Source organism: Drosophila miranda (genome assembly GCF_003369915.1).
Source record: "Drosophila miranda strain MSH22 chromosome Y unlocalized genomic scaffold, D.miranda_PacBio2.1 Contig_Y1_pilon, whole genome shotgun sequence".
In the NCBI taxonomy this organism is placed as follows: domain Eukaryota; kingdom Metazoa; phylum Arthropoda; class Insecta; order Diptera; family Drosophilidae; genus Drosophila; species Drosophila miranda.
In genome coordinates, this window is record NW_022881603.1 from 16,291,842 (window position 1) to 16,314,175 (window position 22,334).

General features: G+C 45.7%; 2 protein-coding genes across 8 annotated transcripts; both read left to right on the forward strand.

Annotated features, from left to right (window-relative positions):
* Positions 1-895: 895 nt before the first annotated feature.
* Positions 896-11,053, forward strand: LOC117189964. Of its 4 annotated transcripts, XM_033395048.1 has the most exons (7): positions 897-1,119; positions 1,616-1,757; positions 5,987-6,135; positions 6,199-6,368; positions 6,429-6,622; positions 6,791-6,817; positions 10,967-11,053. In XM_033395048.1, exons 1-7 carry the CDS (start codon positions 1,074-1,076, stop codon positions 11,001-11,003), a joined length of 765 nt encoding a protein of 254 aa, XP_033250939.1. In that variant the 5' UTR covers positions 897-1,073; the 3' UTR covers positions 11,004-11,053. The 4 variants fall into 4 exon arrangements, with proteins under 4 accessions (XP_033250938.1, XP_033250939.1, XP_033250937.1 ...); XM_033395047.1 differs by lacking the exon at positions 10,967-11,053 and having other exon boundaries at positions 896-1,119; positions 5,993-6,135; positions 6,791-6,935; XM_033395046.1 differs by lacking the exon at positions 10,967-11,053 and having other exon boundaries at positions 6,791-6,935.
* Positions 11,054-11,069: 16 nt separating this feature from the next.
* LOC117189959 lies at positions 11,070-21,643 on the forward strand. 4 transcript variants are annotated; one of them, XM_033395039.1, is made up of 9 exons: positions 11,070-11,151; positions 11,648-11,789; positions 16,005-16,153; positions 16,217-16,386; positions 16,447-16,641; positions 16,809-16,835; positions 20,366-20,419; positions 20,488-20,685; positions 20,739-21,643. In XM_033395039.1, the coding sequence occupies exons 1-9, from the start codon at positions 11,106-11,108 to the stop codon at positions 21,345-21,347; spliced, it is 1,590 nt and encodes a 529-aa protein (XP_033250930.1). In that variant the 5' UTR covers positions 11,070-11,105; the 3' UTR covers positions 21,348-21,643. The 4 variants fall into 4 exon arrangements, with proteins under 4 accessions (XP_033250930.1, XP_033250931.1, XP_033250932.1 ...); XM_033395040.1 differs by lacking the exon at positions 16,809-16,835; XM_033395041.1 differs by lacking the exon at positions 16,809-16,835 and having other exon boundaries at positions 16,011-16,153.
* Positions 21,644-22,334: the final 691 nt, after the last annotated feature.

Here is a 22,334-nt window from a genome sequence, read left to right on the forward strand (position 1 = left end):
ACAAAGGACGAAAATCTGGGGATACTCAAAAATCTCAGAGACTATTAACGCTAGAGTAACCAAATTTGGTATCCGCACTCCTGTTAGATCTCACTTTAAAACGTATATCTCAAAATTTCGCCTCACCCCCTTCCGCCCCCACAAAGGACGAAAATCTGTTGCATCCACAATATTGAGGATACGAGAAAACAAAAAACGCAGAATCATAGATAATAATCATATCTATCAGATTGCTGAATCTGGATCAGATCAGATCATTTTTATAGCCAAAAGGAACAAATCAATTTGCACTGGCTACGCAGCGCCCGACGTCACGCACAGACTGATTTTCTGTCTCTCTCGCACGCACTCTTTGTCGTGTCGTTCAATATTAGCGGCGTCTGCCGGAGGAGAGCCATACTGACTAAGTATCATCCGCAAAGGACGAAAATCTGGGGATATTCAAAAATCTCAGAGACTATTAAGGCTAGAGTAACCAAATTTGGTATCCGCACTCCTGCTAGATCTTACTATTAAACGTGTATCTCAAAATTTCACCCCACCTCCTTCCGCCCACACAAAGGACGAAAATCTGTTGCATTCACAATATTGCACATTCGAGAAAACCAAAAACGCATAATCATAGATAATGACCATATCTATCAGATTGCTGAATCTGGATCAGATCAGATCATTTTTATAGCCAATAGGAACAAATCAATTTGCAGTGTCTACGCAGCGCCCGACGTCACGCTCAGACGGATTTTCTGTCTCTCTCGCACGCACTCTTTGTCGTGTCGTTTAATATTCACGGCGTCTGCCGGAGGAGAGCCATACTGACTAAGTATCGGGTATAAATGTAGAGTTGCGGTCTCCGCAGCAACTCACAACGTTCCCCCTCGATATGTTTAGTTAGATTATTTTTTAAATAAATCAACTATATTGCAAACCAAAGGCAAAAGAACCGCAGCAACAGCAAGCGGAAACCTTAGCAAAGAGGAAAACAGGAAGAGCAAGAGGAATCCCCCACAAAGCAGAAACAAAAGCAACAGCAGAGACCCAGCGACAGCCACAGAACAGAATCATACGCAACCATGCTTGTACTCATAGCCGTGCTGTTTTTTAATGCCTGCCTGGCGGGTGAGTAAAAGAAACACATCTCAAATTTAAGTTAATTCCTTGTTTAAGTCTAAGTTCTGTTTAAGTAAAACAAGTGCACAACAATTTAGGGCAATCTTGTAGTGAATTATTCTTTTATTCCTGGGGACAGGTGTAAATGTTACTTACTTTCATTTGGCATAAGCAGGGCGGGACGAAATAGTTCAATGCTCATTGATCGAGCCTTTTTATGCACCTGTTACTATGGTATATTTATATAAGATGACGCATTGCCACACAGAAAGCCCTAGAGTAGAAGAGTAGAAAACCCCTTGCTTGCAACGATCAGGCTTTGTATTTTTCCTACTGCAAGCCATAAAGTAGAAGTTCATATTACTCAAGTTTCTCAATTAAACTTGAGCTTATCTGATTATCCCATTCCTTAGGCACATAAACTTAGCTGCGTAGTTGTGGTGCCTCGTATTCATATAATTTACAAGGATAATCGGATAATAACAAGCAATTATTATTATAATAGGCACCATTCCCGCTACGCCGGAGAACATAACCGTAACCTTTCTGACGCCCACTGCGGTACGGGTGTCATGGCAAACGCAAATCGAAATGAAGGCACATCCCATCGAGAAGTACATCGTGACGTACAAGCCGACAGACGACAGGTAGGTACCACTAACAAAGCAAGAACTCAATCTACCCACTTGACTAGGCTAAATAACGCCAGAGTACACTTCAAATGTAACTGACGCGCTGAAGGTGCGGGGGCAGAGCCGAAGAGGCGGCAAGTCAAGTGCATTTATGCAGGGAACAAGTAAAATATGTACATATTTTGTATGCAATTGACAGGCGGGCCGGCGGGCCAGGCCGCGGAGTGAGCCGGAGGCGGCAGCGGTCAGTCAAGAGCAGTGTGTGCGTGTGCAAGTGTGTAAGTGTGTTACTTTGCGTGTCTGTGTGGCATATGGCCATGAGCTAAATAACGGCCCAAGTAAACCAACAGAGAAAGAAAAACCAAAGAAAAACAAAATAGGAAAGTTAAGGCCAATTTGACCGCGAATGCAGGCCAAAAAGAAAAACAAAAGCCGCGTGTAGCAAAGTTATTTAAAACAAAAGCCAATAAAAGAACTGACTAGAAGAAGCACCGAAAAGGGGAGTTAGCCGTAGATCAAGTACATATGTACATACATACATACATACGGTATATATGTATTTAATGTGTGTTTATGTGTAAAGAGTAGAGCGAACATTTCTTTGTGACTTTCTTGCTGTGTGCCAGCAACTCGCTCTCGTGCTCTCTCGTACGAATGCAATATTTTCGATGATTTACCGTAATAATTTTGCTCAACTGCAGCTGTCTTGCCTTCACTCCACTCCTCCCGCATCACTATCACCATGCACTCATCGCCGCTCTCACACCATCTCTCACACTTGCTGCTCCCTTGCTGATTGCTGTTGCTGTTGCTGCTTCTCATCGCCTGCGTGGCGTCAGGAACACACAGTGAAACAGTTAGAGAGAGAGAGAGAGAGAGAGAGAGAGAGAGAGAGAGAGAGAGTGGTGGATTGCCGGAATGGGCTGCATATTTCGACTACAAACTAAGCACTTCCGCTCCGACTAGTGCTCACAGAATGGGAATGCTGGGCTTTAGCACCGTTCGGTGGCTGGCATGCCGTGTAATAACTTAAGTGCTCGACTTTTTCACTTTTTGACTGCTGCAGTCCGCACAGTCCGCGCAGACCAGTAGCCAAGCTGTGTTCTTTTGTAGTTTTTCAATTTAACGGCTCACATTGCGTGTGTGTGTGTGTGCAAGCGTGTTTTTTTTGTCTTTTACTGCCGTTTATTCCAATGCCAAAGCATTGATGTTGTTGTAGTTATTGCCCCACTGCTGTTCTTCCATAAAGTTCACGCCTATGTCAAAAATTGTATTACAAAAACTAGGACTTTATTTTGACTTCTTGTTCCACTGGTCATTATTTATAAGTGAGTTTGTTTTTAATTTTTGTGTTTCTTTCGTATCGATTTTTGGTGTATTACCCACTTCCGTCAGTCAGCCAGTCATTATGGTGGGCCGGGCCGGGCCGGGCCGGGCCGTTGCGGTGCGGTGTACTATTCGTTGTTAGTTCTATCTTCCTACCGTTTTTCGAGTAAATTGTGGCCGTGAATAATGTATGATTAGTATATACATAGACACGTTGACGGTGAGTCGACGGATCCGGGCTCTGGTTTTGGCCCTGGTTCTGGCTCTGGCTCTAAACTAAACTAAACTTTTGTCCTAGACATTATTTCACCAACACCCTCGTGCGGCGACTTTTACCTTACCACTACACTCGAAGAAATAATCAAGTCGAAAATTATATGTTGGAATGTTGTCCTTGTTTATGTTTCAGAACTTATTAAGCCATTTCTCTCAGTGTCCCATACATGCTCCAAATTACTAAGTGGTTTTATGAAATTCTTGACGAACAATGGGTCCTGTGAGAGGCAAAGGTTCGAGTTGAGTTTCAATATGTCCAAGCATGTCAAGCACTATCAATAACAATAATAATTAATAACAATTACTGTCCCACCGAAGGAGGTACTGGGGGTGTGGGGCAGACAGTTGGAGAACACCAATCAATAAATATCCCTGTGCCCTAGATTATATTCATTTATCGTTATCAATTCCTTTAGAGCCAATTTGACATTATTAAAATTGAAATGTCAGGGACCAGGCCCACATAAAAGTGCTTCAGGTACACATACACGTAGCTTTTGTGGCACGTCAAAGCAGATAAGGCATGTGCGCCTCCCCCTACTGTCTCTCCGATGACCACATGCATGTCCATGGCAACATGGACAGAAACGGAGAACATACTATATGTACCTACCGTAAACCTGATTTGTACGTGGATCACATAGCCTACGATACGGGTACTCGTATTGCAGAGGTAATCCCTAAGCCTAATCCCTGTATCCATTATCTTTCCATAGAAGTTATTTGTCTTGGGAACGTCCGTGATAAGCAGATATTCTTCATTAGACATTGATGGAACTGTCCAAAGGGGCGTATGCGGAATTTTCATTGCATTTCGAATTCCATGCAAATAGGAAAAGCCCTCAAAGTCATGTTGTTCTAGGAAAACTCAACTAAAAATTCTGACTAGAGGGACAGCAGACCTCCGATGTCACCACTCCACCCACAGAAACAGAAGGAACATCCGGCCTAGAGTAAAGTTTAGGAGCGTGCACTTTGTACATCATAAGTTATTTCACCCCACATATGTGACACGTTTGTTTTTACATATCGGAAAGCCACTGTGGAGTTCCAGAAATGGACAGGGATCGGGGCGAACGACTCATTCGAATGGGATTCACTGGCCTGTAAACTGATTATTTAGTAATAAAACCAGAAAAAATAAATACATATGAAAATTGAAGCAAAAAAGAAATTCATACGCGAGTAAATATTTTGTGCACCTTTGCGAGTGCTCATAAAACTTGGCCAGAGCCCAAGCCGGCAGTAAAAAGGAATTTGCCAACGAGTGAGAGGCGAGGAAGGAAAAGCTAAGCAAAGAACATCATGAAATTGAGAAAACTCCTTCGTGCTGTTGCTGCTGCTGGAAATTCACGTGCATTTCTAATGCCATTTAAGGACAAGCAAAGGGTACGGGATCCGCCCAGAACAGAATTGAAGCCATGGCGTGTGTTTAAATTGTGGATAATAAGCGACTTCCACACACAGCGACTAGCGAGCGGAGAGGGGAGGATTAAACTTGATTTGCCCCAGGCGTCGCCACATGCTGAAAACTTACTATAACTGGGAAACTTTAGACAACGCCTGGCCATGTCACATATGGCTGATGTTTGCATAAAACGGCCCAATTTCCATTTGCCCGGGGGCCTCGAGTCTATTAGCTGTGTGGCAATGTATGCGACACGTGTGCAAAGTCAGTGGAGCCAGCCGCCCAGAATCTCAAATCAATTATGTGTGTGTATTTAGCCCCTGGATGGAGGTAATTCATTAATCTATAATGAGCCAACAGTACGGGTTAAGAGATGACTATCTGCTTAAAATGGCATCAGCCGAATAAGCAGCTTACTCGTACAGAGACATTTTCATCGGCCTGAAGATGGTGCCTTTCTGACTAATGGTCAAACGGATATGGCTACGGTCGGATATGGTCGAAAACTCGGCCTCCTTTAGCTTTTGGCACTAGATCGATCTCTAGCTTCAGAATACCCATTAAATATATTTCTGTATTTAATTGGTCGGCTGTTGGTGCCCCTTCGGTGTCCTGGCTTTTAACATTAATGTTTACTTGTACGAGTATGGCGCTGTTTTTGTTTTGTCTGAAATCGGAACAAGCGAAATGCGGGCAACGCAACTCCTGTTTTGTTCTTAGTTCCTCTGGGCACCATTGCGATGGAAATGTACTGGTGTTGTATATATGTGTAGGTATACGAGTGTGTGTAAGCTGCCATCGTATGTATGTACGATATGGAGTATGTATGAATAATGAATCATTTGTCAGACTGTTGTGGCGGCGGCCATAGTAATGGGAGACAAAGCCGAGGTCTGGCCACTTTTCCAGGCCACGCACTTGCAGGGCGGCGAGTAGAGGGCAGGATAATTTAGAAGGCAGTACACAGCTCGGCTCTGGTGTGTAATGTGAGCTCTCTCGATTGGCAAAATCTAGGACATGTGGGGTATTCTGTTCTGGCGGAAAGTGACAAAGTGAAATATTGGCCAATGCTGTAATTACGCACACATACCGGCCTCATATATCACGCCTGGGTTTGTTGTAGTTGGTCAATTAGCAGCAAAAAGACACACACGCATACAGAATGCACTATCCTACCGTACCGTTCACCGCCCCGTCCATTGCCATTCGAGAGAGGTAATTGAATTAATTTAAGTTACAGGGTTGTACAGGACGTTGCCGGTAGCAGCGAGGCCATTGTCCTGGATCGACTATTGCCCAGCACACAGTACTCCCTGGTCGTGACGGCCATCTGGCAGGGCAAGAAGTATCGCAGCAGTGGCCAAATCAAGTTCCGGACCCTGGGTGAGTATCTTATAGATTCAATCGGCACACAAATAGATAAAAACGGGATATTTCCGCCTGCAGATCTGCCAAGGAACACCACAGAGCTGGACTTTTCGCCTGGCATCTTTGGGAACGGCAATGGCAATGGCAGTGGCCGGAACGCAACGGGAAACGGAAGCATCTTTGGCGATGATGTGACCTCCACGGCCACCAACACATTGACGCACAGCATTACCCGGGAGTTGCCCACTGTAAGATCAGCAAAAGAACGAGTTTTAGTATATAATCACATCAAATCGATTTATAAACAGATACGCGGTGTGGAAATCGGCATTGTGCTGATCGTGCTGATGGTGTGGGCCGGCGCCATAGCTCTGTTCTTCAATCGATGGGGCAAGATCCGGATGCTGCTGCCCTACCAACCGGACTACAAGCACGAACAGCTCAAGGTGCCGGGCACGGGGTGTGCAGCGCCGGCGGCTGCAATGGCCAGCACTCGCATCAGGTACGCATCCACGGAATTTCGCTACACCAGACGGGGGCATGGTTGGGGATGGTTGTGTGTACGTGTGGGATTCCCCCGGAGATTCGAGTCGCTCGCGTCTTGTTGTGGATCCCATCATATTCGCGAAGAACTTATCTATGTTTCATTTCTGTTATGCTTCCTTTTTAGAACCTACACCCCGATTTCTTTGTCAAGGTATTCAAAACTAACAAATTCTTCAAACTACTTGCAATATGTATGAACCAAAATATTTTTGCATTTAATTAGCTTTTTTCTATGCATCAAACTCAAGTAAACATTTGACTCTTATAGAACTACGTACACCGTTTCCGTTTATCTCGTGCACCCGCCCGCCCGCCCGCTCCCCAGCACCAGAAAAACTGTTCGTGGAGTTTGTCTATCCCCTGACCTGACCCTGACCTCCTACTTTAGATCGCTTTCTCCCAACCACCACCATAATTGAAAACCAAGAAGATGTTCCGGACTCTATCCAGCAGACTTTATAGACTGCTGTATAGTGGTCCTTTCCAGATTATTCTTATGATTTGCTTAAAAGGAATGGCACCTGCTACCTGCTAGTTTCGTATTGATTTTGGCTTTTTATACCCGATACTCAAAATGAGTATTGGGGTATATTAGATTTGTGGTAAAAGTGGATGTGTGTAACGTCCAGAAGGAATCGTTTCCGACCCCATAAAGTATATATATTCTTGATCAGCATCAATAGCCGAGTCGATTGAGCCCCGTCCGTCCGTCCGTCCGTCTGTCCGTCTGTCCGTCCCCTTCAGCGCCCAGTGCTCAAAGACTATAAGAGCTAGAGCAACGATGTTTCGGATCCAGAGTTCTGTGATATGTAATAATAGAATCATAGATAACGACCATATCTATTAGATTGCTGAATCTGGATCAGATCAGATCATTTTTATAGCCAAAAAGAACAAATCAATTTGCACTGGCTACGCAGCGCCCGACGTCACGCACAGACTGATTTTCTGTCTCTCTCGCACGCACTCTTTGTCGTGTCGTTCAATATTAGCGGCGTCTGCCGGAGGAGAGCCATACTGACTAAGTATCGGGTATAACTGTAGAGTTGCGGTGTCCGCAGCAACTCACAACGTTCCCCCTCGTTTTTGTTTGAATTTTCTACTTTTTTCTGCGCTCTTTTTTTATACCCGATACTCAAAATGAGTATTAGGGTATATTAGATTTGTGGTAAAAGTGGATGTGTGTAACGTCCAGAAGGAATCGTTTCCGACCCCATAAAGTATATATATTCTTTATCAGCATCAATAGCCAAGTCGATTGAGCCATGTCTGTCTGTCTGTCTGTCCGTCTGTCCGTCTGTCCGTCCGTCCGTCTGTCCGTCCCCTTCAGCGCCTAGTGCTCAAAGACTATAAGAGCTAGAGCAACGATGTTTTGGACCCAGACTTCTGTGATATGTCACTGCTACAAAAATATTTCAAAACTTCGCACCGCCCACTTCCGCCCCCACAAAGGACGAAAAGCTGTGGCATCCACAATTTTAAAGATATGAGAAAACCAAAAACGTAGAATTGTAGAGAATAACCATATCTTTAAGACTGCGGAATCTGAATTGGATCGTGTTATTATTATAGACAGCATCAAGAAAACAATTTCATTTTTTCTCGCCCTGTCTCTCTCTAACACACACGTAGCACAGGCGGCTTTGCTTAGAGTAAAACATTAGCGCCTAGATCTCAGAGACTACAAAAGCTAGAGCAACCAAATTTGGTATCCACACTCCTAATATATCGGACCGAGACGAGTTTGTTTCAAAATTTCGCCACACCCCCTTCCGCCCCCACAAAGGACGAAATTCTGGGGATATTCAAAAATCTCAGAGACTATTAAGGCTAGAGTAACCAAATTTGGTATCCGCACTCCTGCTAGATCTTACTATTAAACGTGTATCTCAAAATTTCACCCCACCCCCTTCCGCCCACACAAAGGACGAAAATCTGTTGCATTCACAATATTGCACATTCGAGAAAACCAAAAACGCATAATCATAGATAATGACCATATCTATCAGATTGCTGAATCTGGATCAGATCAGATCATTTTTATAGCTACGCAGCGCCCGAGGTCACGCTCAGACTGATTTTCTGTCTCTCTCGCACGCACTCTTTGTCGTGTCGTTTAATATTAGCGGCGTCTGCCGGAGGAGAGCCATACTGACTTAGTATCGGGTATAACTGTAGAGTTGCGGTGTCCGCAGCAACTCACAACGTTCCCCCTCCTTATACCCGATACTCAAAATGAGTATTGGGGTATATTAGATTTGTGGTAAAAGTGGATGTGTGTAACGTCCAGAAGGAATCGTTTCCGACCCCATAAAGTATATATATGCTTGATCAGCAGCAATAGCCGAGTCGATTGAGCCCTGTCTGTCTGTCCGTCCGTCCGTCCGTCCGTCTGTCCGTCTGTCCGTCCCCTTCAGCGCCCAGTGCTCAAAGACTATAAGAGCTAGAGCAACGATGTTTTGGATCCAGACTTCTGTGATATGTCATTGCTACAAAAATATTTCAAAGCTTCGCCTTGCCCACTTCCGCCCCCACAAAGGACGAAAATCGGTGGCATCCACAATTTTAAAGATATGAGAAAACCAAAAACGTAGAATTGTTGAGAATGACCATATCTTTAAGACTGCGGAATCTGAATTGGATCTTATTGTTATTATAGCCAGCATCAAGAAAACAATTTCATTTTTTCTCGCCCTGTCTCTCTCTAACACACACGTAGCATAGGCGGCTTTGCTTAGAGTAAAACATTAGCGCCTAGATCTCAGAGACTACAAAAGCTAGAGCAACCAAATTTGGTATCCACACTCCTAATATATCGGACCTTGACCGTTTTGTGTCCAAATTTCGCCACACCCCCTTCCGCCCCCGCAAAGGACGAAAATCTAGGGCATCCACAAATCTCAGAGACTATTAAGGCTAGAGTAACCAAATTTGGTATCCGCACTTCTGTTAGATCTCACTATAAAACGTATATCTCAGAATTTCGCCCCACCCCCTTCCGCCCCCACAAAAGACGAAAATCTGTTGCATCCACAAATTGCACATTCGAGAAATTTAAAAATGCAGAATCATAGATAACGACCATATCTATCAGATTGCTGAATCCGGTTTAGATCAGATAATTTTTATAGCCAAAAGGAACAAATCAATTTGCAGTGGCTACGCAGCGCCCGACGTCACGCTCAGACTGATTTTCTGTCTCTCTCGCACGCACTCTTTGTCGTGTCGTTTAATATTAGCGGCGTCTGCCGGAGGAGAGCCATACTGACTTAGTATCGGGTATAACTGTAGAGTTGCGGTGTCCACAGCAACTCACAACGTTCCCCCTCGTTATACCCGATACTCAAAATGAGTATTGGGGTATATTCGATTTGTGGTAAAAGTGGATGTGTGTAACGTCCAGAAGGAATCATTTCCGACCCCATAGAGTATATATATTCTTGATCAGCATCAATAGCCGAGTCGATTGAGCCCTGTCTGTCTGTCCGTCTGTCCGTCCGTCCGTCCGTCCGTCTGTCCGTCCCCTTCAGCGCCTAGTGCTCAAAGACTATAATAGCTAGAGCAACGATGTTTTGGATCCAGACTTCTGTGATATGTCACTGCTACAAAAATATTTCAAAACTTTGCCCCGCCCACTTCCGCCCCCACAAAGGACGAAAATCTGTGGCATATCCATTATTAAAGATACGATAAAACCAAAATCGCAGAATCGTAGAGGATGACTATATGTTCTAGAGTGTAAAATCTCAACCAGATCGTATAATTATTATAGCCAGAATCAAAAAAAAGGACGAAAATCTGGGGCATCCACAAATCTCAGAGACTATTAAGGCTAGAGTAACCAAATTTGGGATCCGCACTTCTGTTAGATCTCACTATAAAACGTATATCTCAGAATTTCGCCCCACCCCCTTCCGCCCCCACAAAGGACGAAAATCTGTTGCATCCACAATGTTGCACATTCAAGAAAACTAAAAACGCAGAATCATAGATAACGACCATATCTATCAGATTGCTGAATCTCGATCAGATCGGATTATTTGTGTAGCCAAAAGCAAGAAATCAATTTTCAGTGGCTACGCAGCGCCCGACGTCACGCTCAGACTGATTTTCTGTCTCTCTCGCACGCACTCTTTGTCGTGTCGTTTAATATTCACGGCGTCTGCCGGAGGAGAGCCATACTGACTAAGTATCGGGTATAAATGTAGAGTTGCGGTCTCCGCAGCAACTCACAACGTTCCCCCTCGATATGTTTAGTTAGATTATTTTTTAAATAAATCAACTATATTGCAAACCAAAGGCAAAAGAACCGCAGCAACAGCAAGCGGAAACCTTAGCAAAGAGGAAAACAGGAAGAGCAAGAGGAATCCCCCACAAAGCAGAAACAAAAGCAACAGCAGAGACCCAGCGACAGCCACAGAACAGAATCATACGCAACCATGCTTGTACTCATAGCCGTGCTGTTTTTTAATGCCTGCCTGGCGGGTGAGTAAAAGAAACACATCTCAAATTTAAGTTAATTCCTTGTTTAAGTCTAAGTTCTGTTTAAGTAAAACAAGTGCACAACAATTTAGGGCAATCTTGTAGTGAATTATTCTTTTATTCCTGGGGACAGGTGTAAATGTTACTTACTTTCATTTGGCATAAGCAGGGCGGGACGAAATAGTTCAATGCTCATTGATCGAGCCTTTTTATGCACCTGTTACTATGGTATATTTATATAAGATGACGCATTGCCACACAGAAAGCCCTAGAGTAGAAGAGTAGAAAACCCCTTGCTTGCAACGATCAGGCTTTGTATTTTTCCTACTGCAAGCCATAAAGTAGAAGTTCATATTACTCAAGTTTCTCAATTAAACTTGAGCTTATCTGATTATCCCATTCCTTAGGCACATAAACTTAGCTGCGTAGTTGTGGTGCCTCGTATTCATATAATTTACAAGGATAATCGGATAATAACAAGCAATTATTATTATAATAGGCACCATTCCCGCTACGCCGGAGAACATAACCGTAACCTTTCTGACGCCCACTGCGGTACGGGTGTCATGGCAAACGCAAATCGAAATGAAGGCACATCCCATCGAGAAGTACATCGTGACGTACAAGCCGACAGACGACAGGTAGGTACCACTAACAAAGCAAGAACTCAATCTACCCACTTGACTAGGCTAAATAACGCCAGAGTACACTTCAAATGTAACTGACGCGCTGAAGGTGCGGGGGCAGAGCCGAAGAGGCGGCAAGTCAAGTGCATTTATGCAGGGAACAAGTAAAATATGTACATATTTTGTATGCAATTGACAGGCGGGCCGGCGGGCCAGGCCGCGGAGTGAGCCGGAGGCGGCCGCGGTCAGTCAAGAGCAGTGTGTGCGTGTGCAAGTGTGTAAGTGTGTTACTTTGCGTGTCTGTGTGGCATATGGCCATGAGCTAAATAACGGCCCAAGTAAACCAACAGAGAAAGAAAAACCAAAGAAAAACAAAATAGGAAAGTTAAGGCCAATTTGACCGCGAATGCAGGCCAAAAAGAAAAACAAAAGCCGCGTGTAGCAAAGTTATTTAAAACAAAAGCCAATAAAAGAACTGACTAGAAGAAGCACCGAAAAGGGGAGTTAGCCGTAGATCAAGTACATATGTACATACATACATACATACGGTATATATGTATTTAATGTGTGTTTATGTGTAAAGAGTAGAGCGAACATTTCTTTGTGACTTTCTTGCTGTGTGCCAGCAACTCGCTCTCGTGCTCTCTCGTACGAATGCAATATTTTCGATGATTTACCGTAATAATTTTGCTCAACTGCAGCTGTCTTGCCTTCACTCCACTCCTCCCGCATCACTATCACCATGCACTCATCGCCGCTCTCACACCATCTCTCACACTTGCTGCTCCCTTGCTGATTGCTGTTGCTGTTGCTGCTTCTCATCGCCTGCGTGGCGTCAGGAACACACAGTGAAACAGTTAGAGAGAGAGAGAGAGAGAGAGAGAGAGAGAGTGGTGGATTGCCGGAATGGGCTGCATATTTCGACTACAAACTAAGCACTTCAGCTCCGACTAGTGCTCACAGAATGGGAATGCTGGGCTTTAGCACCGTTCGGTGGCTGGCATGCCGTGTAATAACTTAAGTGCTCGACTTTTTCACTTTTTGACTGCTGCAGTCCGCACAGTCCGCGCAGACCAGTAGCCAAGCTGTGTTCTTTTGTTGTTTTTCAATTTAACGGCTCACATTGCGTGTGTGTGTGTGTGCAAGCGTGTTTTTTTTGTCTTTTACTGCCGTTTATTCCAATGCCAAAGCATTGATGTTGTTGTAGTTATTGCCCCACTGCTGTTCTTCCATAAAGTTCACGCCTATGTCAAAAATTGTATTACAAAAACTAGGACTTTATTTTGACTTCTTGTTCCACTGGTCATTATTTATAAGTGAGTTTGTTTTTAATTTTTGTGTTTCGTATCGATTTTTGGTGTATTACCCACTTCCGTCAGTCAGCCAGTCATTATGGTGGGCCGGGCCGGGCCGGGCCGGGCCGTTGCGGTGCGGTGTACTATTCGTTGTTAGTTCTATCTTCCTACCGTTTTTCGAGTAAATTGTGGCCGTGAATAATGTATGATTAGTATATACATAGACACGTTGACGGTGAGTCGACGGATCCGGGCTCTGGTTTTGGCCCTGGTTCTGGCTCTGGCTCTAAACTAAACTAAACTTTTGTCCTAGACATTATTTCACCAACACCCTCGTGCGGCGACTTTTACCTTACCACTACACTCGAAGAAATAATCAAGTCGAAAATTATATGTTGGAATGTTGTCCTTGTTTATGTTTCAGAACTTATTAAGCCATTTCTCTCAGTGTCCCATACATGCTCCAAATTACTAAGTGGTTTTATGAAATTCTTGACGAACAATGGGTCCTGTGAGAGGCAAAGGTTCGAGTTGAGTTTCAATATGTCCAAGCATGTCAAGCACTATCAATAACAATAATAATTAATAACAATTACTGTCCCACCGAAGGAGGTACTGGGGGGTGTGGGGCAGACAGTTGGAGAACACCAATCAATAAATATCCCTGTGCCCTAGATTATATTCATTTATCGTTATCAATTCCTTTAGAGCCAATTTGACATTATTAAAATTGAAATGTCAGGGACCAGGCCCACATAAAAGTGCTTCAGGTACACATACACGTAGCTTTTGTGGCACGTCAAAGCAGATAAGGCATGTGCGCCTCCCCCCTACTGTCTCTCCGATGACCACATGCATGTCCATGGCAACATGGACAGAAACGGAGAACATACTATATGTACCTACAGTAAACCTGATTTGTACGTGGATCACATAGTCTACGATACGGGTACTCGTATTGCAGAGGTAATCCCTAAGCCTAATCCCTGTATCCATTATCTTTCCATAGAAGTTATTTGTCTTGGGAACGTCCGTGATAAGCAGATATTCTTCATTAGACATTGATGGAACTGTCCAAAGGGGCGTATGCGGAATTTTCATTGCATTTCGAATTCCATGCAAATAGGAAAAGCCCTCAAAGTCATGTTGTTCTAGGAAAACTCAACTAAAAATTCTGACTAGAGGGACAGCAGACCTCCGATGTCACCACTCCACCCACAGAAACAGAAGGAACATCCGGCCTAGAGTAAAGTTTAGGAGCGTGCACTTTGTACATCATAAGTTATTTCACCCCACATATGTGACACGTTTGTTTTTACATATCGGAAAGCCACTGTGGAGTTCCAGAAATGGACAGGGATCGGGGCGAACGACTCATTCGAATGGGATTCACTGGCCTGTAAACTGATTATTTAGTAATAAAACCAGAAAAAATAAATACATATGAAAATTGAAGCAAAAAAGAAATTCATACGCGAGTAAATATTTTGTGCACCTTTGCGAGTGCTCATAAAACTTGGCCAGAGCCCAAGCCGGCAGTAAAAAGGAATTTGCCAACGAGTGAGAGGCGAGGAAGGAAAAGCTAAGCAAAGAACATCATGAAATTGAGAAAACTCCTTCGTGCTGTTGCTGCTGCTGGAAATTCACGTGCATTTCTAATGCCATTTAAGGACAAGCAAAGGGTACGGGATCCGCCCAGAACAGAATTGAAGCCATGGCGTGTGTTTAAATTGTGGATAATAAGCGACTTCCACACACAGCGACTAGCGAGCGGAGAGGGGAGGATTAAACTTGATTTGCCCCAGGCGTCGCCACATGCTGAAAACTTACTATAACTGGGAAACTTTAGACAACGCCTGGCCATGTCACATATGGCTGATGTTTGCATAAAACGGCCCAATTTCCATTTGCCCGGGGGCCTCGAGTCTATTAGCTGTGTGGCAATGTATGCGACACGTGTGCAAAGTCAGTGGAGCCAGCCGCCCAGAATCTCAAATCAATTATGTGTGTGTATTTAGCCCCTGGATGGAGGTAATTCATTAATCTATAATGAGCCAACAGTACGGGTTAAGAGATGACTATCTGCTTAAAATGGCATCAGCCGAATAAGCAGCTTACTCGTACAGAGACATTTTCATCGGCCTGAAGATGGTGCCTTTCTGACTAATGGTCAAACGGATATGGCTACGGTCGGATATGGTCGAAAACTCGGCCTCCTTTAGCTTTTGGCACTAGATCGATCTCTAGCTTCAGAATACCCATTAAATATATTTCTGTATTTAATTGGTCGGCTGTTGGTGCCCCTTCGGTGTCCTGGCTTTTAACATTAATGTTTACTTGTACGAGTATGGCGCTGTTTTTGTTTTGTCTGAAATCGGAACAAGCGAAATGCGGGCAACGCAACTCCTGTTTTGTTCTTAGTTCCTCTGGGCACCATTGCGATGGAAATGTACTGGTGTTGTATATATGTGTAGGTATACGAGTGTGTGTAAGCTGCCATCGTATGTATGTACGATATGGAGTATGTATGAATAATGAATCATTTGTCAGACTGTTGTGGCGGCGGCCATAGTAATGGGAGACAAAGCCGAGGTCTGGCCACTTTTCCAGGCCACGCACTTGCAGGGCGGCGAGTAGAGGGCAGGATAATTTAGAAGGCAGTACACAGCTCGGCTCTGGTGTGTAATGTGAGCTCTCTCGATTGGCAAAATCTAGGACATGTGGGGTATTCTGTTCTGGCGGAAAGTGACAAAGTGAAATATTGGCCAATGCTGTAATTACGCACACATACCGGCCTCATATATCACGCCTGGGTTTGTTGTAGTTGGTCAATTAGCAGCAAAAAGACACACACGCATACAGAATGCACTATCCTACCGTACCGTTCACCGCCCCGTCCATTGCCATTCGAGAGAGGTAATTGAATTAATTTAAGTTACAGGGTTGTACAGGACGTTGCCGGTAGCAGCGAGGCCATTGTCCTGGATCGACTATTGCCCAGCACACAGTACTCCCTGGTCGTGACGGCCATCTGGCAGGGCAAGAAGTATCGCAGCAGTGGCCAAATCAAGTTCCGGACCCTGGGTGAGTATCTTATAGATTCAATCGGCACACAAATAGATAAAAACGGGATATTTCCGCCTGCAGATCTGCCAAGGAACACCACAGAGCTGGACTTTTCGCCTGGCATCTTTGGGAACGGCAATGGCAATGGCAGTGGCCGGAACGCAACGGGAAACGGAAGCATCTTTGGCGATGATGTGACCTCCACGGCCACCAACACATTGACGCACAGCATTACCCGGGAGTTGCCCACTGTAAGATCAGCAAAAGAACGAGTTTTAGTATATAATCACATCAAATCGATTTATAAACAGATACGCGGTGTGGAAATCGGCATTGTGCTGATCGTGCTGATGGTGTGGGCCGGCGCCATAGCTCTGTTCTTCAATCGATGGGGCAAGATCCGGATGCTGCTGCCCTACCAACCGGACTACAAGCACGAACAGCTCAAGGTGCCGGGCACGGGGGTGTGCAGCGCCGGCGGCTGCAATGGCCAGCACTCGCATCAGGTACGCATCCACGGAATTTCGCTACACCAGACGGGGGCATGGTTGGGGATGGTTGTGTGTACGTGTGGGATTCCCCGGAGATTCGAGTCGCTCGCGTCTTGTTGTGGATCCCATCATATTCGCGAAGAACTTATCTATGTTTCATTTCTGTTATGCTTCCTTTTTAGAACCTACACCCCGATTTCTTTGTCAAGGTATTCAAAACTAACAAATTCTTCAAACTACTTGCAATATGTATGAACCAAAATATTTTTGCATTTAATTAGCTTTTTTCTATGCATCAAACTCAAGTAAACATTTGACTCTTATAGAACTACGTACACCGTTTCCGTTTATCTCGTGCACCCGCCCGCCCGCCCGCTCCCCAGCACCAGAAAAACTGTTCGTGGAGTTTGTCTATCCCCTGACCTGACCCTGACCTCCTACTTTAGATCGCTTTCTCCCAACCACCACCATAATTGAAAACCAAGAAGATGTTCCGGACTCTATCCAGCAGACTTTATAGACTGCTGTATAGTGGTCCTTTCCAGATTATTCTTATGATTTGCTTAAAAGGAATGGCACCTGCTACCTGCTAGTTTCGTATTGATTTTGGCTTTTTATACCCGATACTCAAAATGAGTATTGGGGTATATTAGATTTGTGGTAAAAGTGGGTGTGTGTAACGTCCAGAAGGAATCGTTTCCGACCCCATAAAGTATATATATTCTTGATCAGCATCAATAGCCGAGTCGATTGAGCCCCGTCTGTCTGTCCGTCTGTCCGTCCGTCCGTCCGTCCGTCCGTCCGTCCGTCCGTCCGTCCCCTTCAGCGCCTAGTGCTCAAAGACTATAAGAGCTAGAGCAACGATGTTTTGGATCCAGACTTCTGTGATATGTCACTGCTACAAAAATATTTCAAAACTTCGCCCCGCCCACTTCCGCCCCCACAAAGGACGAAAATCTGTGGCATCTACATTTTTAAAGATACGATAAAGCCAAAAACGCAGGATCGTAGAGGATGACTATATGTTCTAGAGTGTAAAATCTCAACCAGATAGTATAATTATTATAGCCAGAATCAAGAAAACAATTTCATTCTTTCTCGCTCTGTCTCTCTCTAACACACAGGTTTCATAGTCGGTTTTGCCAATTGCAAAATATGAGTTCAAGGATCTCAGAACCTATAAGAGCCAGAGCAACCAAATTTGGTATCCACAGTCCTGTGATATCGGACCTTGACCGTTTCGTGTCCAAATTTCCCACACCCCCTTCCGCCCCCGCAAAGGACGAAAATCTGGGGCATCCACAAATCTCAGAGACTATTAAAGCTAGAGTAACCAAATTTGGTATCCGCACTTCTGTTAGATCTCACTATAAAACGTATATCTCAGAATTTCGCCCCACCCCCTTCCGCCCCCACATAGGACGCAAATCTGTTGCATCCACAATATTGCAGATTCGAGAAAACTAAAAACGCAGAATCATAGATAATGACTATATCTATCAGATTGCTGAATCTGGATCAGATCGGATCATTTTTGTAGCCAAAAGGAACAAATCAATTTGCAGTGGCTACGCAGCCCCCGACGTCACGCTCAGACTGATTTTCTGTCTCTCTCGCACGCACTCTTTGTCGTGTCGTTCAATATTAGCGGTGTCTGCCGGACAGAGGCATGCTGACTTAGAATCGGGTATAACTGTAGAGTTGCGGTGTCCGCAGCAACTCACAACGTTCCACCTCGTTTAACCGTAGAGAACTGACCCTAGTCTCTCAACATCGATACCGTGCGACGAAAGAAGGCCGCGAATGCATAATCTTAGCTTTAGATTCCACTTAGATTCGTTGAGCCCAGGTCGGGTCGCCATAGGCATCCTGCAATACCCAGATTCCAGTACACTTCAATCTTTGACTCGTCTTATCCACACATTCCCTAGATGTACTACTATACATATTTATTGCATTTAGCGGTTTTGGTTTTGGTTTTGAGCTTTGCTGTTCAGGTTCGAGCTTTCCACTGAAATCACTGACAAAACGTTCCTTACTTTCACTTCGCTCTCGCCCGCCCTGCCCTGCCGACACTGCTCGTGCCGCCTGCCGCCTTCTTTTGGTTTTTCTGGGTTGCTCTCACGGCAGTGCCTGCCCCGCTGCGAGGGCTGCGGACTGTTCGATCGCTGCTTCCAGTATCCGCGACGGGAGCTGGAGCGCGACTGCGGCTGTCAGTTCGCCCTGCTGCACAAGGCGGATGTCGAGAGCTAGCAACCAGCGCACCGCGGCCATGGCCATAATCATGGAACGCCCATCAACACGTATTTCCGGGGATCCAGCGTCGACAATCAGTCGATTGTGGGGGCAAGTGTGCTGCAGAATGTGGACAGCCTGGACAGCCACACCGCGCCGGAGGAACCCGATGTCGATGTCGATGCCGATGCCGATGAGGGGTTGGGCAAGGAGAACGAGAACCAGCATCTGCTGCAACGGGAGAGGGAAAGGGACCTGCTGTCCGCTCCTCCCCAGCGCATCCTGCCACTGCAGGCGGGCGCCAGCAAACAGCGGAAGTTCGCCCAGCAGCGTAGCATATTGAAGAACTCGCAGGAGCGGACCTTTGTGGAGGAGAACGATGTACTCGAGGCCAAGAAGCAGCTGATCCTGCGTCGCCGACGCCTCTTAAGCCACTACCGACAGTACGATCAGTGGCGCCGGCGGCAGTTCAGCTACGATCCCAGTTACTTTCGCCCGCCTCCGGCACTGCCTCGAACGCTGGCATGCGCTGATTACAATGCAGCCGGCTTCGGCTCAGTCGGCATGGGCCAGAGCATGGGAGCCAGTGGGCCAACCAGCTGTTCGTCCTCCATCAACGCAGGACGACGGCGGCGCCAGTACCGGCGACACTACTCTTGTGCCGATCGCAGTCGGGAGGGCTCGCGCGACGTCAGCCGCAGCTCATCCCGCCTGCAGTTGCAGAAGTACCAGAGTATGGTGGCCAGCGACACCATACGCACCGATTCGTCCGTGCTCATCCACAGCAACTACAGCGAGCCGGCCAGCGTAAGTCGTTCCCACACAAACAGCTTGGTGCACGGATTTTGTTTCGAAATGCAAATACAAATTCAAATTCAAATTCAGATTGCAGCAAGAACCGTTTCGCTCGTTTCGATAACGATCTCGATAATTGCACGATCGACTTGCACCCGTGTGTGTGTTTGCCGTCGCTTTGAGTCAGCGCCAAGCACCAACTGCCACCAATCGCACCTGCAACTAAACACACCAACACACATGCAACAAACACAAACACCTGTACAGAAGAACAGTTATCAATTGTAGCAATGAAATGGATCTGATCCTGGCGCCGCACACTTCCTCACCTCTCTAACAGCATACGTAGACACCATCGCAATCGCAAAGGCAATCGCTACAGCATCTGCATTCCCTGGCTTCGTAAAAGTATCTTTGTAGTTGTTAGGTAGAGGCGTCGCCGCCACCGCTCCCACGCTTTTCGCTTGCTCTTGTTGTTGTTGTTGCTTTTGCTGGCTGTAGGACTCTGAAGGTCTGAAGGTCAGTTGTTCGAGTGGCAGATGGCCGTGTGAGGACGACCGGTGCCCAGGCTTATGTTTCTGTGTTCTGAGTGTGTAAATCTTTTTCCCCGATTGCCGAGCGAGACTGTGACACTTTCTCCTCTCTACTCTTTCCTACCTCTCTATCTGTTTCTTTCTGTGCGTTCCTCCGCTCTCCTTTGGTGGCGCAGTTCGACAGCAGTGACTGTGCCAACGCAAACCCACCGTTGCACTGCAATAGCCGCGTAAGAACCTTGAGCAGAACCAGTGGACCACCCTGTCGAGGCCCTTACTGACACTCTTTCCATTGCAGCACATCCACATGCTGGCCGAGGAGCACTCCACATCCATATCTGAGCGCTGCACACGGAGTCGCATCAATTCGGCCATATTCGTGTCGTCGGAGGGTCGCGGATTCGACTGGATTGAGTTCCTGCGCCGCCACGGCTCCCAGAGTGCGCTTTGCCGGAAGGCCAAGAGTGCGGAGAACATCACGGACAATTGCAGAAAGGTAACTATATGAAGCTATTCGAAGTCAATTCTAAGGCCCTTCTTGTCCTGTAGAAGAGCCTCCGGCAGTGGCGAACCGATGACGACGCCGACAAGCATCAGAATCTGTCACAGGACAGCAACGACATCGAGCTGAGGGAGTGCGAAACCGGAGGAGAACTGCTCCGTCTCCCGGTGATCCACGACGCCAAGCCATCGGGCACAGCTGTGACAAGCCTATTAGCCCGCTCGGCTGCCATCACCACGGCCAACATGATTGTGGGCAGCATATCGCTTGAGGCGCCGCCTCCGTACATGCAGGACGACGACGCCGATACGTATTCGACCGCTGCTCTGATTCACAGCGACGGCGCTGCCGTTGTGCACGAATCGCATGACTCGGCGGAGACGGTGGAGGAGCTGGTACATATACCGCTGCAGGCCAGTGCCAACGCCACTGCCATAGTTTCCGCCTCATCCTCGCCCAGCTTTGCCATCGAGGCCATGCCACGAGTTCTGGTGCACCAGCGCTCGTCGACAGCCTCCTCATCGCCGCATAGCAGCCCCAAGAACCTGGGATTGGGGCTGAAGATAATCAAGCCGATGATCAGCGCCGTGCCAATGCTTTCCGTTTCAGGGCCTTCGCCGCCCATTGAGAAGCCGCCGCTGGCGGTGTGCTTGTAACAAATGGCAACCGAAACATTTATCTAAGCGCGCGCTCAAGGCATCTGGACATGAGACTCAGTCCGAGCACCGCCAACACACACCACAGACAGACCCCAGACACATCCCCAGCTCCCCCAAATCTTGTAATGTGAGAAATGAGACGAAAAAGGTGGACTTAGTATGCCAGCTGCTCAAATAAGTGTTTCGGTTAAAGATGTGAGAGAATGTAAACGAAGGAGGAGTATAAGTAGATATAGGAGAAATACTGTACCAAAGGTCATCACCCGTCACCAGGGAAGAAAGCTTTGTATATTCCACAACGACTGAAGTATACACATACCTACATTAATCGGAACCTGTAGAACTTTATATGGCGTTATATACGAATATGTACTATATACATAGGTTTAACTGATAAATCAGCTTTAACAACAAACGAGTAAACTATCAGGCTTTAAATATTATGATTATGATGATGAATTTCTGGTTTAACCTAGTCTGTAGACGCACATAGCTGTTGTATGTATGAAATAAGTCAAACACTACTCTATTTTATTGTTCTCCTATACATATAGCCAAAAACCAACCACTTTAGGCACCACTACTGTTATACACGCGACCTAGACACATACACAGATATATATTTATACACCTCGTACACCCACATACTCGCATGTATGTATTTTTATGAAAAATCTTAGACTACTAGCTCGTAGCGTTAAGACCAAATGTTACCTGCTAACATATCAGACACATACTCTGCTCTACTCTACTCTACCCACGACCAAAGCGAAACGTTTGAAACTGTCAACTAGTCTATAAATACATAGTTATATGAATCCTATTGCAAACTAAAAGTATAGTTAAATGTAGAGTTTAAAGCGTGTTTTTAAAATCGAGTTCTATCGTGTAGTCGTTTCTGTAGCTCGAACTATAGCTATTCATGGATTTATAAATATACATACTACATACATAGGAACATTACTTGAAGAAGCTCCAACCAGC

What these genes read in the sequence shown, in the direction of transcription:
- LOC117189964 (XM_033395046.1), top strand. Translation starts at nt 1,074, where the DNA reads ATGCTTGTACTCATAGCCGTGCTGTTTTTTAATGCCTGCCTGGCGG. An exon ending in TACAAGCCGACAGACGACAG is followed by an intron (nt 1,758 to 5,986) that starts GTAGGTACCACT and finishes AATTAATTTAAG; the next exon opens with TTACAGGGTTGTACAGGACG. An exon ending in AATCAAGTTCCGGACCCTGG is followed by an intron (nt 6,136 to 6,198) that starts GTGAGTATCTTA and finishes TTCCGCCTGCAG; the next exon opens with ATCTGCCAAGGAACACCACA.
- LOC117189959 (XM_033395039.1), top strand. Translation starts at nt 11,106, where the DNA reads ATGCTTGTACTCATAGCCGTGCTGTTTTTTAATGCCTGCCTGGCGG. An exon ending in TTTTAATGCCTGCCTGGCGG is followed by an intron (nt 11,152 to 11,647) that starts GTGAGTAAAAGA and finishes TTATTATAATAG; the next exon opens with GCACCATTCCCGCTACGCCG. An exon ending in AATCAAGTTCCGGACCCTGG is followed by an intron (nt 16,154 to 16,216) that starts GTGAGTATCTTA and finishes TTCCGCCTGCAG; the next exon opens with ATCTGCCAAGGAACACCACA.